Here is a 15,872-nt window from a genome sequence, read left to right as displayed (position 1 = left end):
TTTTATTCCAGCAATTAAAAAACATTTCTAAAAAGAAAACCAAATTACTTGTTCATTTTATTTTCTCTCTCTTATTTAGCATTGCTCTTTAATAAAGAAAAAGTACTTCTTATAAGATTAATCGATGGAATATTTGTTAGACTACTCGTTTACTAAAATAATCGATATCAGCAGCCCTAATATGCTGTACATTATGCTGTTGATTTGAGTGTAGCTACTTGTTTTATGATCTGTATATTAAATAAATTTTATTTTACTGACCATTTTTTCATAGGATTGATTCAAATAATGTTGAAATGTGACGAATGAAATTTTTAAGCCCCTTGTTCAGAAAATGAGGGGGCACCCGGATTTGAACCGGGGACCTCTTGATCTGCAGTCAAATGCTCTACCACTGAGCTATACCCCCATATAGGTAATGTGAAACATTTTACAAGTCCTGTCATTTTCTCTCATTTAATGTTGCTGCTTAATAAAGAAAAGTACTTCTTATCCGATTATTCGGTTGAATAATCATTAGAATACACAATTAATAAAGGAGTTTAATAGAAATATTTGAAAAAATCAGTGCTTACAATTCAACTGACCATAAATGATTAAATACAACATGGTTTTAGAATTAGATGTGTTTAATGAAAAGTTGGTTTTTTTTTTTTCATTTTAAAAGTAAAATTCGTAAAAACAGCATCAGCAGCAAATGATAAAAACAAAAAATATTCCCCAATTAGACTCATCTATCTAGAAATGATCTCTAGAGAGTTTAAAGCACATAATCATCTTGATTGTATTTTGATACTGCATTACAAATTCTTTCCACTGAAACTAAGAAAAAAGATTACCAGCATTACAATGCCACCAGTTCAGTGCCTGTTCAACAGTTAGTGTTACCCTAAAGACAGCATACAAATTTTATGAAAATGCATTTAGCATGAATATAAATGTTTTATTGTTGTATTTGGAGTCTGACACAAATATTGCAACAATAAAACAAGAGAAATAACCAGAGCACAAAGAATAACCTCAAATTCCTGACCAAAGAAATCATGCAGTTCATAAATACACACAGATATTCTATAAGCATTTCTAAATCAAGCAGCTGACAATTGTTTTAAATAAAGACTTGAGCTTTTTCATTGTCCATTCTCATTATGGTGTTATTCATTCTTACAATACATTTATTTGATTATCAAATAATGTATTAATTACATTTTCCTCATTTAGAGATGACACATGCATATACATAATAATTTAATAGCTGGTTCTTATTTTAGCTTTTATATGACTCGTTGATAAGTAGCATGGAAAAGGTTAAAGTCAATTCTTTCCTCACATATATTTTTATCACTACATTACCGCCCATTCCATTTGACAGAACCTTTTGCATGGAAGATTCAAATTGTAGCGATTCACCTATTTATGGAGCAAAGTAAAGCATTGTGACCTTCCATTTACTTGTGACATTTGTGTGCACTTGCAGTTTGATGCTACAGTAAAAATAAAAGTTATTTCAGTTTTTTTCCCACAGTGAAAACTACTTTTTCAAGAGCAGTGCAGTGTGAATCTAGTAATCTAATGAAATCTCATAAAATGCTGATTCTAAGAATACACTGCCATTAAGGTCTAATACGTAACTCTAATATGTAAATAAAAATAATGCGTATGTCTATTAAGAATTTCAGCGTACACATTTTGGTCTATAATTAAACAAAGTTACAGGACTTTGTTTCTCAAAGCAACCTTTGTTAATCAATATCTCAGTATCATTGAGGTAAAACAGATTCCTTCTTCCTAATATCTTCAAAAAATCCCACTTCCTGTTGAACATTGTGTGTTTAGAGCATTTTCCAAATATTTAATAAATTACTTTTTTTAATGAACAAGGTGCACTAAGTGCTATGGAGATAAATTTAATTTAGATTTCCATGACAAATTCTTATTTGCTGTTATTTACTTTATTTGTTTTTGGTTTATTGTGTTCGATCTTTACCTGTTTTTGCTGACACTGTATATTGAGATTTCAGAATAAACAAAAACATTTACATTTTTTGAGTATTTTGAGCAGCTGATGAATGAGGAAAATCAGAGAGAGAAAAGGTTGGATGATGTGGAGATGGTGAAGCAAGATGTGGATAGGATTAGTAAGGAGGAAGTGAGAGCAGCGATTAAGAGGATGAAAAGTGGAAAGTCGGTTGGACCAGATGACATACCGGTAGAAGCATGGAGATGTTTAGGAGAGATGGCAGTGGAGTATTTAACCAGATTTTTTAACAAGATTCTGGAGGGTGAGAGGTTTAAGCATAAGGGAGATGTACAGACCTGCAGTAACTACAGGGGAATTGATCAGTCACACCATGAAGTTATGGGAAAGAGTAGTGGAAGCCAGGCTGAGAGCAGAGGTGACCATCTGTGAGCAACAGTATGGTTTCATGCCGAGGAAGAGCACCACAGATGCCTTATTTGCTTTGAGAAGTATAGAAAAGGACAGAAGGAATTGCATTGTGTATTTGTGGATTTAGAGAAAGCGTTCAACAGAGTGCCAAGAGAGGAGTTGTGGTATTGTATGAGGAAGTCAGGTGTGTCAGAGAAGTATGTAAGGGTGGTGCAGGACATGTATGAGGACAGTGTGACAGCAGTGAAGTGTGCAGTAGGAACGACAGACTGGTTCGGGGTGAAGGTTGGACTGCATCAAGGATCGGCCCTGAGCTCTTTCCTGTTTGCAGAGGTGATGGACAGGTTGACGGACGAGGTCAGACAGGAGTCTCCCTGGACTATGATGTGTTGCAGATGATATTGTGATTTGTGGTGAGAGTAGGGAGCAGGTTGAGAAGAGCCTGGAGAGGTGGAGATATGCACTGGATAGAAGGGGAATGAAAGTCAGTAGGAGTAAGACAGAGTACATGTGTGTGAATGAGAGGGAGGGAAGTGGAGTGGGGCGGTTACAGGGAGAAGAGGTGGAGAAGGTGGAGGAGTTCAGGTACCTGGGGTCAACAGTGCAAAGTAATAGAGAGTGTGTTAGAGAAGTAAAGAAAAGGGTGCAGGCAGGGTGGAGCGGGTGGAAAAGAGTGACAGGAGTGATTTGTGATAGAAGGGTATCTGCAAGAATGAAAGGGAAAGTTTATAGGACTGTGGTGAGACCTGCGATGTTGTATGGATTAGAGACAGTGGCATTGAGTAAAAGACAGGAGGTGGAGCTGAATGTAGCAGAACTGAAGATGTGATGTGATGGGAGTGATGAGGATGGACAGGATTAGAAATGAGTTTATTAGAGGGACAGCGCATGTAGGATGTTTTGGTGACAAGGTGAGGGAGGCGAGATTGAGATGGTTTGAACATGTGCAGAGGAGAGACATGAGTTATATTGGTAGAAGAATGCTGAGGATGGTCATTTGCCGTCCAGGGACGAAAGCTGTGGAACGCACTTCCGGCACACCTTTGAAGCATCACTGTGCTGAGTGTTTTTAAATCGCAGTTGAAAACACAATTATTTATACAAGCTTTTAACACGTAGCCTCTGATTTAACTGTTATTTTATTTTATTGTGTTGTTATATTTTGTTGTCTTTTATCGTTTTTACTGGAAAGCGCCTTGTGCTCCTTTTGGCTGTTGTAAGGCTCTCTATAAATAAAATTGTATTATTATTATTATTATTATGGGTCCAGTGTCATAAACTAGTTAATATTCACTAATAATTATTAATTATTTGAAATATAAAACATACCCAACATTTATAAGGGTATTTATTTATACCTGGGGAAGTGGTAGCCCAACTGTTAAGGCTTTGAGTTACTGATCATAATGTCAACCCCAGCATCACCAAGCTGCCACTGCTGGGCCTTTAAACAACGCCCCTTATTTTTCTGCTCTAGGTGTGTTGAATAATGGCTGACCTTGCACTCTGACCTCAGTTTGGATATTTGATATTTGAAGAGTTTTACTGTGCTGTAATGTATATGTGACAAATAATAGCTTCTTTATTTTTAAGCAGCTCTGATGAGCCTTAGAACTCTTACAACTTTTTCAAATGCCCCACTGGAGGGAATGTTAAAAGGTCCTATGCAGAACCCTACAATGTTTTAGATGGCAGAAAGCAGAATACTTTAAATAAGATTAAAAAAAAGGTAAACAATAATTAGCAAAGGACACATTAAAGAAATCTTTTTCTTTTTTTTTTTTAATATAAAAAATCACTTAAGAATCGAATAGACACAGTTTATGACTGATTGGGAAAAGTTCATTTAGTGCCTCTTGCATTAGGTTTCTATTCTTGTAAAACATTATTTCCTAACACTGAGTAGTGCTTTATAGGCCCAGGACTTACAACATCTGTTCTGAAGGACAATCTGAGCCCAATTTGGTTTATCATTAACACAAACGTTAACCTGAAGACAGTTTGGGTAGATATGATGGCGTATATGAGCATATAAAACACGTCACATACTGGAACAGACCATTTTACATTTACCGATACAGTACAAAGCCTACATTACAGTTACTGATAATTGGGTAGTGTTGTTTTTGGTTTATCAAATCAGTCTGTAGTGTCATTTATTACTCAATGATTTGCTATTGAATTAATGGACAGCTAAATTGCAAAGTCATTTTAAAATGCTTACAAAATAATCACTAGTAAAATAAACAACTCCATGATTCCTCAACAAATATTTTTGAAAGACTGTCTGTAAAAAAATGCTATACTCTATAGGGATTTTTAGGGACACATGAGGATACATTAATAAACTGTTAGATATTAGACTGGATTACTGCATAGAACTCAAAATTGACACATGGCCCAGTTTAGGCAGAGGGCATAAGGATACAAGGAGGTATGTATCTACAGAAGGTGCTTCCTTATTGACGGTGGAATTGTCTGTTACCATGGAGATGGGTCCAAAGTTTATCAGAATGGCAAAGCCATTGCATATCTTGTGCATCACACTTACATGCAACTGACCAACAATTTATTACTGCACTCAGTTCCTGCCCTGAATATATGACAATTTATTTTTGTCCACCATGTAAACAGCTGTCAGGAATTATCTGGTGCTTCACAGCTTTTGATTTGTGTTAATAAAAGGATTGATTTTCTGAAGGAACTCATGTTCCAAATCTCCATGTAGGTTGTAATAATGTGCACATAGATACCAGATATTATCTAATCTGATAGTTCTGACCAGGAACCAGGATGTTTCTAACAACCGTAAAGAGTCACACAGCCACTCCTTAGACTTTATAGTAAGCAAGATCATAAACAATATATAGTCCACTTTAAACAAACCCACTATGAATATGTCACGGTTAGACGTCATGTGAAATTGCTTTGAAAAAAGCCTTGGCCCTATAGAGTTTACTTTGTAAAAGAAACCCTGTAAGAACAAATTAACCTTGAACTCACACGAGAAGATCTTAAATCTGCAATTTATTATTCCGATTATTTTTAAATAGATCATAAAATACAAAAACATGATTGGAACATTGTCCACCTGAGTGAAAACCTTTTTGGTGATACTGGATTTTAAAGGTTCGATCAAAAAAAGTTTTAAATTGATATTTAGAGCTTAACAAGACATTTCCTTCGAATTAGCATTATGGACATTCTGAGGCATTTAAACCTTAGATTTTTCCAACAGAGGGCCATTAGAACTTTCAAATTATTGAGGCATATTAATGGATAGGTTTTATACAGATTAAATCTTATTAAACAACTATGAAAATTTGTAACTTAGTAGATTCAGATTGTATGACCAATGCTGTGTTAGCATGAACTTTTCCCTTTTCTTGAACATGTTCCAGCATAGTAATGCCCCTGTGCACAAAGCAGGATCAATGAAGATATGTTTGTGTGTGTTGGAAAAGTTGGAACACCTTTCGAATGAATTGAAAAGCTGACTGCACCCCAGGTCTCCTCACCCTACATCAGTACCTGACTTTAGTAACACCTTTGTAGATAAATGAGTCTCCAAATGAAAATGGGATGGGGTCAAATTGCACATATAAATCTTATGGTCAAGTGCCCACAACACTTAATAATACTCTTATTTTAGAAGGTACAATAAACCTACTCTGTACTGGTTTTGTACACTCTCATGTAGTAAATATGTTGATCGCTCATATCCGTCTATGTTGTGCTTATCCTGGATGCCAATTGCGGGCATTTAGATTCTCATAAAATCAGGTTTATTATTATAAAATATTACCATAACAACAACAACAACAATAATAATTAACATCATAATACAATAAAACCAAAAGAGAATAAAGTGATGTATCTACAAGTGATTGTTTATACAAGATTTGAACCCAAATGCAAACAGAACTTTATAATTCTGAGGTCATGAAATGCAGCTTATTTACTATTTCACTAATTTTCAGTGTCATTTGTAAAATGTAACTGATTGGACTAGAAGGTAAACACACTACTATGTGCACTTTTACTGCTGTTTTTAAACTACATTCACTCACTGTACTTCCTGGTTAATATAAAAAAAAGGAACCTTGGACCAGTTTTCACATACCTCATTTGTTTAATTATTTTACAAAGAGCTGTCACAAATTTTCTTACTTGTATTTAGACAAAAAAATATATAGCCTGAGATAGCACGCTTCCAAAGAAAGCATGCAATCAATATGGCTTCAACGGTAAAACTATTTTAGTTTGTTTATTGTTTACCATTCACAAATCTTATGAAATCAATTAATATTTTTTTAATCAATTGTCTCATGTCTAAAGGCGTAAGTATTAATCAATCAATTTAAATCACACCCTTTCTCAGAAAGATACACTACATGAGCAAATGTTTGTGGACACCAGACCATAAGTTTTATATGCGCTAACTTAACATCTAATTTGCATTTCATTCCTGTTTGCCAGTTATAATATTCGCAGTAATATTTTCCATTCTTCTGGGATTTCAATGTGTGCTAGAAAAGATTTGTGCTCAATCATAAACAAGAGCAATAATAATGTCAGGTCTTGGTTTTTAATAGGGTTGAGGTCAGAGCTCTATAGCAGCCCACTCAAGATGTTCCATTCTAAACCATGAATATTAAATCCTCATGGGGTTCATTGTGTGCACAGAGGCACCGTCATGCTGAAACAGGTTTGAGTGTCCTATTTCAAATGAAGGGAGAATTTTATGCAACCACATTCAAGGATATCCTATACAATTGTGTGCCTTTGTGGTTACAGTTTGGGGAAGAACAACATGTGGCAGGAAAAGTCAGGTATCCCAGTACTTCTGTACAGCTAGTGTATATTTGAGAACAGTTTTTACAGGAAATGTCTTTTTTTTTTTTTTACTTCATTATTATACATTGGCAATGACCAAAGCTGGCACACTGAGGAAAAAATAAAATCTACTGCTGTGACAGTGTGCAGTGCTGCTCAACCAGAAATACAATATTGTATGATGAAGTTACAAACATGTTCAGAGAACACCAAAAGGCTTTGAAGTGCAGCTGTTGAAATGGTCCTTAGCTCAGAGAAATCAAGGTTGCATTTGGGGAAGACCAGAGTGGGGGGATTCCCACCAGAAACAAACAGGGTGAGAATTACTTGAGTAAAAGTTAACAAAAATGAGAATCCACATGGGAAGAGACAGGAATAAATCTTTGTATTTGCATATTTCTTTTTTTACATGGCTAAAGTACATTTCCAGTTTTATGACTGTAACTAACCTACAGTTATATAAACCTCATGAATGATGGAAATTAAAACAGTAAAGCCACACCATTAGTTGAGTGGTGCGATTAGTTAAGTCTCATAAATTAGGCAACAAAACATTTACACAGACAAGCTTTTATAACAAAAGGTTTTATTGGCTTATCTAATCATATATAAAGTCATCTGACATGTTCAGCCCTGTAGAGTCACAAAAAAGCTTGAAGATGAGGACACATACGATACAAAACAAAAACATTTGGTGCAAGAGTGATCAAAAAAAAATCCATAAAAAAAAAACAAAAAACAAAAAAAAAAAAAACTTCATATCATGCATCAGACAACAAATCAAATGGGGGGGAAAAAAAAAAAAAAAAAAAAAAAAACATTTTTTAGTGTTTTGTATATTATTGTAAACAAAATCTTTCTAGAGATCATATCAAAACACATTATGGCAAGTAACAAAAATAAAACAGGAAGAGACATGAAACAATTTCAAGAAGTCCAAAGGGGAAGAGATCTACAAGGAAACACTGCTTGGCAAAAACAAACTGCTTAACAGACATAAAAAAAAAAAAATTAAAAAAAAGTATTCGAACAGACCAACATGAATGATAATCGTAAACACAGGTGGCATTATTATGGTTCTACAATATGGCTGATGTACACTACAATATTACCACTACATAGGCTACATGAAACACGTCCCTGGTTTTGTCGTGTGTACAGCGATGAGGTATTTTATGGTCAATTGTGTTCTTTTTGCCACTTTTTTTTTCCATTTTTTTTTTTTTTTTTTAGTATGGGACAGGTTTGGAGTGCAGCATTTAGGTTTTAAGCCCCAACACTAGTGCAGAATCAGCAGTTCTTTGTGAGGGGACTGAGGCCAATAGCTGTGTCCCGTTCATGCTGGATTGGAGCAGGAGACATGGAAGGAAGACAGAGGGAGTCTTCCTGCTCCATTCACGGGCACAGCAAAGATTGCATTTGTGTTAGATCAGGGGAAAAAGGATGATCAGATTCACAAGTCTCCTCAGGCTGTGATATTCCTGATTTCATGGCTATCAGATAAAAAATTATTCAACAGGTTCAGGTCCAAAAAAAAAAAAAAAAAAAAAAAAAGTCCACCACTTAGAGGTTCTCCAAGCAAGACCTTGAAAGGGAAGTTTGCATTTTTTTGTCCATTAGGCATCAAATTTGTAATTTGAGAGGTAGAATTCCAAATGCAGCTATTCACGCAAAAACAAAAATATCAACTTAATACTTAAATACACTTTGAATACAAAGAGGCCCTGTTCTTACACTCAAGGCTCCACAGCACAAAGAAATTGGTATGGCATCCATGTCGATAGCATTACTAAATCAAATCATGCTAATAACCCTCTCATCCTGCTATATATATAAAAAATAAAATAAAAAATGCCCCTATCAATAAACACCCATTTTCATTAAAAAAAAAAAAAAAAAAAAAAAAAGAAAATCACAGCTTTTCTCTGAACAAAGCATGTATGTATTTGTTATCCAACAGTTTTTGTCTTCAGTGGTAAAAGTGCTAATATGATTCCTTGAGAAATAAAAGGGATGAGAGCTGACACATTTAACAGGGGGGGTTATGATTTATGGCTGATTTATACTTCTGTAAACCACTGAGACAAGCCAAAGAGTTCATATGTAAGTAAAAGCTTGAGGGTTAAAAAAGAAAAATCAACAACCTCATGATCTGATCTGCGCTGCATTACAGTGATTGGAGTATACAGTAATGTCAGGGACGCGACAAGACCCAAACAGCTCTACACCAAATCCAGAACTTGTGGAACAAACTGAGGAAAACTAGTAACATTAGTAACTAGTTGCATTAAAATAGAGATATGGCAACAACCTGGGGCAATACGTTTTTATTATATGAAAAAACCCTGAAGGAAATGCAAGACATATTTCAGCAGAATATTGCCATTAATGAGCAAGTACAATGTAAAAACTAATAACAACCGCATTCAATATTATCCTCCTACTTCGTTCCATCATGTCTTCTACAGTGAAAAGTAAGGCTCCACGCTTTGTTTCTCAGTTCACAATGTTCTGGTCTGCTACATGCAACACTGCCCCCTACTGTACACACTGATGCGAATGTTTTTACATGACATGCACGTGTTTACAGATTCAGATGCAGAAGTATAAATCAGCCTGTGTACGACAAACCCTGAGGCCACATTTCAGTAGCTGTAAAGATGCTACCTAAAATCTTCCACGCATGCAGATTTCCATGAGCGTTCGCATGGGACTGGGCGTGTGCAATTGTGTTCATAACCATATCTTATGACTTGTCCTTTAGTGATTAAAGTATGCAAAGTGTTTTCACATTGAGAAAAGTACCGTAATCTCTGCATATGTACAAGTAGTGGAAAGATTCACCAGTGTGATCAGCTAAAACAGGTAGACTGAGTGTGGATTTGCTTTTTTTTCCTCAAGGAATTTCTGAAAACAAGATTCACTGTAGTTTTAAACTATACTAAGAAAAATTCAGTGCTAGTTGCACCTAATTATTAAAAAAATGCTTTTTTTTCCTGAGTAATACTTTCAATTATTGTAACAGACAATAGGCCAACATTTTCTGCCACTAAACACTGGGCCACACCCTGACAACAGTTATTACTATAGATCATCTTCATCTATTTTACAACTCTATCCTGATTGCTAAAACACAGGGTTTGAGAAAAAGTCAAGCCAGTCTTTACCTACCCTCTAAATCACAGAAATGACTACACTAATAAAAAATGAGAAACTAAAATACATATTAAAAAAAGAAGAGTTTTAAAAAATTGCATTTGAGGTCAGTTAGACCTTCCCTGGTAGAGTATTAACAATTAATGGCAGTGTAATAATTAATATTTTTTTTTCTTGTTTTAAAAAAAGGGGAATTGGGGTTGAGGGCATTGGAGAAAGTCCTTGTACCAAACTGCAGGGTTAGGCTGGCTACCAAAACCTTTACCTGTAGCTTTGGCTCGTGGGGGTTTTGGTTCCTGAGCTAGCTGGCTCATTTACTTCAGCTAACAGACTGGTATACCCTGAGAATTCCGACACCGGTGTCCGCGATATTCGGGGGTCAACCTCGACGACGACGATCTGGGGGTCAGAGCTGTACGCCAGGGGTGTCCGACGCTCGGATTTGAACTGGGAGCCGAATGCCTGAGCGAAGTTCTCGATCTGAAATGTGGGTCGCATGTCCACCTCCTTGGATGGCTGCAGGGCCGTCAGATCAGGAGGAGAAGATAGCGAATAGACAGAGCTGGAGCCAGTGCTGGTGCTGTTCGCCGTGGTGACATTGACATTCTTTACCTGCTCCTTCCGTCCGCCACCATTAGCAAGCGCTTGGGTGTCCAACTGCTCAGTTAGCTCTTGAGATGGCGTGAGCTGCTGGTGGGCAGAGGGCTCAAGGGCACTCAGGTGAAAGGCCTGTTGGGAGGAAGGCGAGGTGTGGGAGGGAGATTGGGATCCCACCAGCATGCTGAAGTGGGACTTTGGTACGGATGAGGGACCGTGGGGGGAGGAGACCGACTGGCCGAAGGTACACTCCAGAGGAGACATAGCATACATGTGCTTCTCTGGAAAGAACGTAAAGACGCCACTACCACCATGGCTTGTCCTCTCCAGTGTCTGCAGCAGGAACTTTGAATACTCGTTCATGACGCCACTTTTGTCAGCTGAGCCATTTGAGGAGCTTTCGTCTGCTCCTAGCTCAGGGGTCGCTGAAGCAGCATGCAGCTCTATGTGGTGTGGATCTGAGAGATCAAAAGTCACATCGCTTTTATGGGAGTAGTGATCTAGCAGACTCTGAAGTACCTCATCTGGGATGCCCGACTTGTCATGCTTGTGGTCAACACTGACTAGAGGTGACGTGTCCAGTAAGGCAAGCGTGGGTTCACCGATGCCGCCTTGGATTACGGTCTGCTGATGAGGAAGGTGAACTGAGCCGTAGTCACCTCCGCCGCTACTGTTCGTTAAATGTAAATACCTTCTTTTCTTCAGAAACTGCATGGCATCGTCGTAGTTGCTGCTTGTGCCACCTTGCTTCGACTCTGAGGAACTCTGGAGGAGGCCTAGACCGTCCATATCTCCCGGTCCAGGCAGATCCATTGGATTGGATTTAGGAGGTAACAGTTTCTGTTCATGGAGAGCTGAGCTTGAGCTTGCCTCACCCACTGAGAGCAAGCTCTTGTCCGCACCCTTGCGTCCGCCTCTCTTAAAGCCGAGCTTGGGAGTGCGAACGTGCTGGTTAGCCATGCTGGTATCTGCCATGTTTCCCATCCCTGAAGAGGATGCCCCAGAGCCAGCGGCCATGTCGATGGCATAGTCTTGCAAGCCAACCATCTGGTTTGCCCCTGAAGCGGCTGTTTTTTTCCTCCGTCGCTCTCCACCCTCCCCACTGTTCTTGGACTTGCCTCTCTTGCGTGGTGGTGCACTGGCATTTCCCTGAGTGTGTAGGTAGCTGCCTTGTCCCAGGTCTTCCTCTCCAAGGTCTAGCATACCTGGGTCCAGACCCTTCTTTATGGCTTCTCCACACGTTCTCTTGTGCTTCAGTAAACGATCAGTACGGGAGAAATACTGCAGACAAGTAAGGAAAGGCCAGAGTTTAAGGCATGAAACAAACAGACACTTAAACATAATTTTTTCCCCACAATTAATAATTATATACATTTGCAGAGGCAATACAAGCAAGATATTTAACGTACCTGTTGGCAAGTATCACATTTATATGGCTTTTCTCCACTGTGTGTCCTTTTGTGTCGCTCCATATGGTATTTCTGAATGAAGCGCATGTTACACTGGTCACAGCTGAATGGTTTTTCCCCTGTTCAATAAAAAAAAAAAAATTCAGTTGTGTACATATGTCGCCTGTAGACTGCTAATGTGTGTTTGGTATAAAAAACAAGGAAAAAAAAAGACACACCCATAGTTTATAAAGAGTGCGTGTGGGTGAAATGTGAAATGAGGATCAACCTGCTGTGTGGAATGATAATGATTGGCAACTTTTATAGATGTACAATGAATGATAAAGCTGAGAATGGGGGATTTATGTCCCAATATCAAACTCACCGCTGTGGATCTTTTCGTGCCGCTGGAGCAGGTACTTCTGGATGAAGCTCATGTTGCACTGACTGCACCTGAAAGGTCTCTCACCTGCACATTCAAAAACAAGGGTTCAGTATTAATAAATCATCTAATTGACCATTTCAGCTTTGGGAGCTGCATCAGCATTGAGCTGCCAGTGAAAAGTCTCACACCTGTGTGGATGAGCACATGTCTGCGCAGGTGGTAGGAGCTGCGGAAAGCGGCGTTGCAGTGTTCACATATGTGCGGCTTGGAGCTGGGAGAAAGGGGACCTCCCTCCCCATCCAGCATCACTGACTGGAAAAAAGAGACAAGAGGAGACTAATCTGTTAATGTCAGTCATTGTATTATCTTTGCACTTTTCTTCTAGTTTAAATATACCCAAAGGCATCTGTACCTTTGTGGAATCCCCTCTCTTTCTTCTACCTCTGCCTTCTGTTCCCTCCCCATTTGCCCTCCGTCCTTTCCTGTGTGTGGAGTCTTTTGGGTCTTTCCCTAATCTTTGAGGAAGCTGCTGTCAAAAAAAGAATAATACAACTTAGCCTGATGGCGCATGAAGAGACACGTGCAGTCACAATAGGATCTTGTACATTGAGTACACGCTGTATATTCAGAGCTAAATTAACCATGCACAAGAACGTAATCTACGAGACAAACAAGCAAGTCCATGTGCAAAAGTACAATTCCCACCCGACCCTCTGTTTCTCTGAACTTACACTGCTGATGTTGACATCATGCAGGAGCATGTTCTGGTGACTTCCGAGCGAAATGTCCAGCATATCTGAACTCTTTCCGCCTCCTGTCCCCGGGCCTGATCCATACAGTGGGATGCGATAATCAAGCTCGTTGAACTTCTCCTGCTTTATGCCCATGCTGTGCAGAAAACCGCCACCGTGCTCTGGAGAATCCCTCTCCTTCTTCAGGACCATCTCTTGTGGCAAATCGGTGACCACCGGCTGCGAGGTGAGCCGCGTGAAGCTGGTGACTGGAGGTAAATGGCTGAACATGATCATGCTGGGGGCGAAGTTGGGGTCCATGCTGCCGTTGCGCAGAAACTCGTTACCTAGCTTGTCCTGGATAATACTCATGGCTGGTTCCTCCAATGATCATTCAGCTCAAAAGATGATACACACTGCGGAGATATAAATGATTGTGTAAGATGACCAGAACAAACGTTCAGACTCTAACATCCAGAAGTTCAAAAACTTCATCAGTAAACAACACCATAACCGACACAGAAAACTAGTACTTTAACCATTTCCTTCTAATATGTTCTGCACATGACTCACAGGAAGTCAGGAAGGGATCCAGAAGCATTGGAGGGAACAGTTTCCACTCATGAAAAGATGAACTCTACATGGATTCATTGGGATTTTATCAGATGGGAATTGAAAATCGTCTGCAATTGCACTTTATATATAAATTTTCATTATCAGGACCACTTTATTTTATTAGTAACATCAATTGTCTTTCGGTTAAAAAGTGCAATTTGGGTGAAATGGTCCAAGTTCTTTGAATAAAGAGAGAACTCGCCCTCATCATTATCATCATCCTCATCTCATCACATCACAGGCCAATAGATATATCAAAGATGCTCGGATCACCGGGCTCCTTCAACCCTTTATTCAACTTTCATTTTACTGGGTAAAATGAAATATTAACCGACACCAGAGAAGGAATGGGGGGGAAAAGCCAGCCTGATGTGGCGAGGACGTGATTTCGCGACACGGCATCTATTGTGGTGAACATTAAGCTAGCGCACCTACGCTAATGCTAACGACCTTTTACATCAATCATGAGGAAGCGCACAGAGATCAACGCCGCTCTGCTGCAGGTTTTACCCCCAGCATGAGGGAGAGGAGAGGCACGGCGGCGAGGCAGCACTCATACCGCGGCTAGCGTTCGCCAAAGCTTATCCGATAAAGCCATTGAATCCGCGTCTCATGCTAATCCACACATCAATCTCCGTCCAGATAACCAGCTAGCTAAACCACTAGCCGTGCAGCTAGCAAACATTCGCTAGCAAGTCCACCAGCAGAACACACAGGCAGAAATGAATGCGCAATAATATGTATTTCTTTGCAGTTTCATTTCTTTATTAGTGAATAAAAATAAACAAATTCAAGTCTAGCGCTCCACGTACCCGCGTTAGCCCAGGTTCACACAAACACTCAGGCTTTTTATCGCCATCAAGGCAGCGTTAGCTATCGAACAAAAAACATTCCCATGATGGTCAACACACTGCTAGCATGGACCGCGCTGTGTCGCCTACCCACCTGAATAAACAAAAAAACCACGAATAATAATAAACCAGTAAACAAAAACACACAACTTATAACATCATATCGTTAAACTATAACAGGTTTTATCTTTTTTTTATCACATCGCTCCGTGTTTAAACAATAACCGCGTCTTTGCTCCTGCTTTAGCTGTAACGAGCTAATTATAACGCATGATGGTGATGCACAATAATAAAGAAATGTCCTACTTTTAAACGAAAAACGACACGTTAGACGGTTTATTCATGACAGAAAAAAAACAGCAATAATATTTTATTTTTATATTAAATTTAAACAGAAATCAGGCTGAAGCTAATGAAGGGTTAGCATGTGAGCTCGGTGTTAAATGGCCCATTAAGGCAGCGCACACAGAAACAATGATGCTGGTCGAGCAGCGCCGCCGCATCTCCCCGTGAACGCTCCGGATCCTCGCGTCGCACCGACCCGCTTTTCAAAACCTTCCCGCGATCCCGTTTATGATGCAGGAACACTCACCCGCGCATCTCCACGTCCGCCTCCGGACGTCTGAATGAACCCCAAACACGCAGTTTGTTCAGCGTTCACTGCCAAAACATTGTTCTCCTGCAGCTGTTGCCCTCTTCCATCTTGTGTCGGCGCGGGGGATTATGGGTAAAGCGGACGGGTCGGGAGAGGAGACAGACGAGTCCCAGTGCGGGACAGTGCTGCTGTCTCACTTCCTGCGGCACCGTCCACCATTCTGTCCTCACTTCCAGTTCATCCTGTTTCCTTAACAATAAAACTAGTGGAAGCCACTACAATACATGTATAAAGCTCATTCATTAGGGTATATTAAGATATATCTGGGT

At 39.2% G+C, this 15,872-nt stretch overlaps 1 protein-coding gene and 1 non-coding gene across 4 annotated transcripts; both read right to left on the bottom strand.

The window, feature by feature from the left end:
• Positions 1 to 337: 337 nt before the first annotated feature.
• On the bottom strand, positions 338 to 409 carry trnac-gca. Its single transcript has one exon. It is a non-coding gene; the product is annotated as a tRNA-Cys (tRNA).
• Positions 410 to 7,794: 7,385 nt separating this feature from the next.
• On the bottom strand, positions 7,795 to 15,662 carry znf281b (zinc finger protein 281b). Of its 3 annotated transcripts, none has more exons than XM_046852933.1 (7): positions 15,541 to 15,662; positions 13,483 to 13,898; positions 13,164 to 13,280; positions 12,940 to 13,063; positions 12,752 to 12,835; positions 12,388 to 12,506; positions 7,795 to 12,259 (listed from the first exon to the last, which is right to left on the bottom strand). In XM_046852933.1, the coding sequence occupies exons 2-7, from the start codon at positions 13,852 to 13,854 to the stop codon at positions 10,643 to 10,645; spliced, it is 2,433 nt and encodes an 810-aa protein (XP_046708889.1). In that variant the 5' UTR covers positions 13,855 to 13,898; positions 15,541 to 15,662; the 3' UTR covers positions 7,795 to 10,642. The 3 variants fall into 3 exon arrangements, with proteins under 3 accessions (XP_046708889.1, XP_046708890.1, XP_046708891.1); XM_046852934.1 differs by having other exon boundaries at positions 13,164 to 13,277; XM_046852935.1 differs by lacking the exon at positions 13,164 to 13,280.
• Between the last annotated feature and the right edge of the window lie 210 nt (positions 15,663 to 15,872).

Source organism: Silurus meridionalis, chromosome 7 (assembly GCF_014805685.1).
Source record: "Silurus meridionalis isolate SWU-2019-XX chromosome 7, ASM1480568v1, whole genome shotgun sequence".
NCBI classification, from domain to species: domain Eukaryota; kingdom Metazoa; phylum Chordata; class Actinopteri; order Siluriformes; family Siluridae; genus Silurus; species Silurus meridionalis.
The sequence above is the reverse complement of the archived record's forward strand: the minus strand, read 5'-3'. Positions and strand labels throughout refer to the sequence as shown.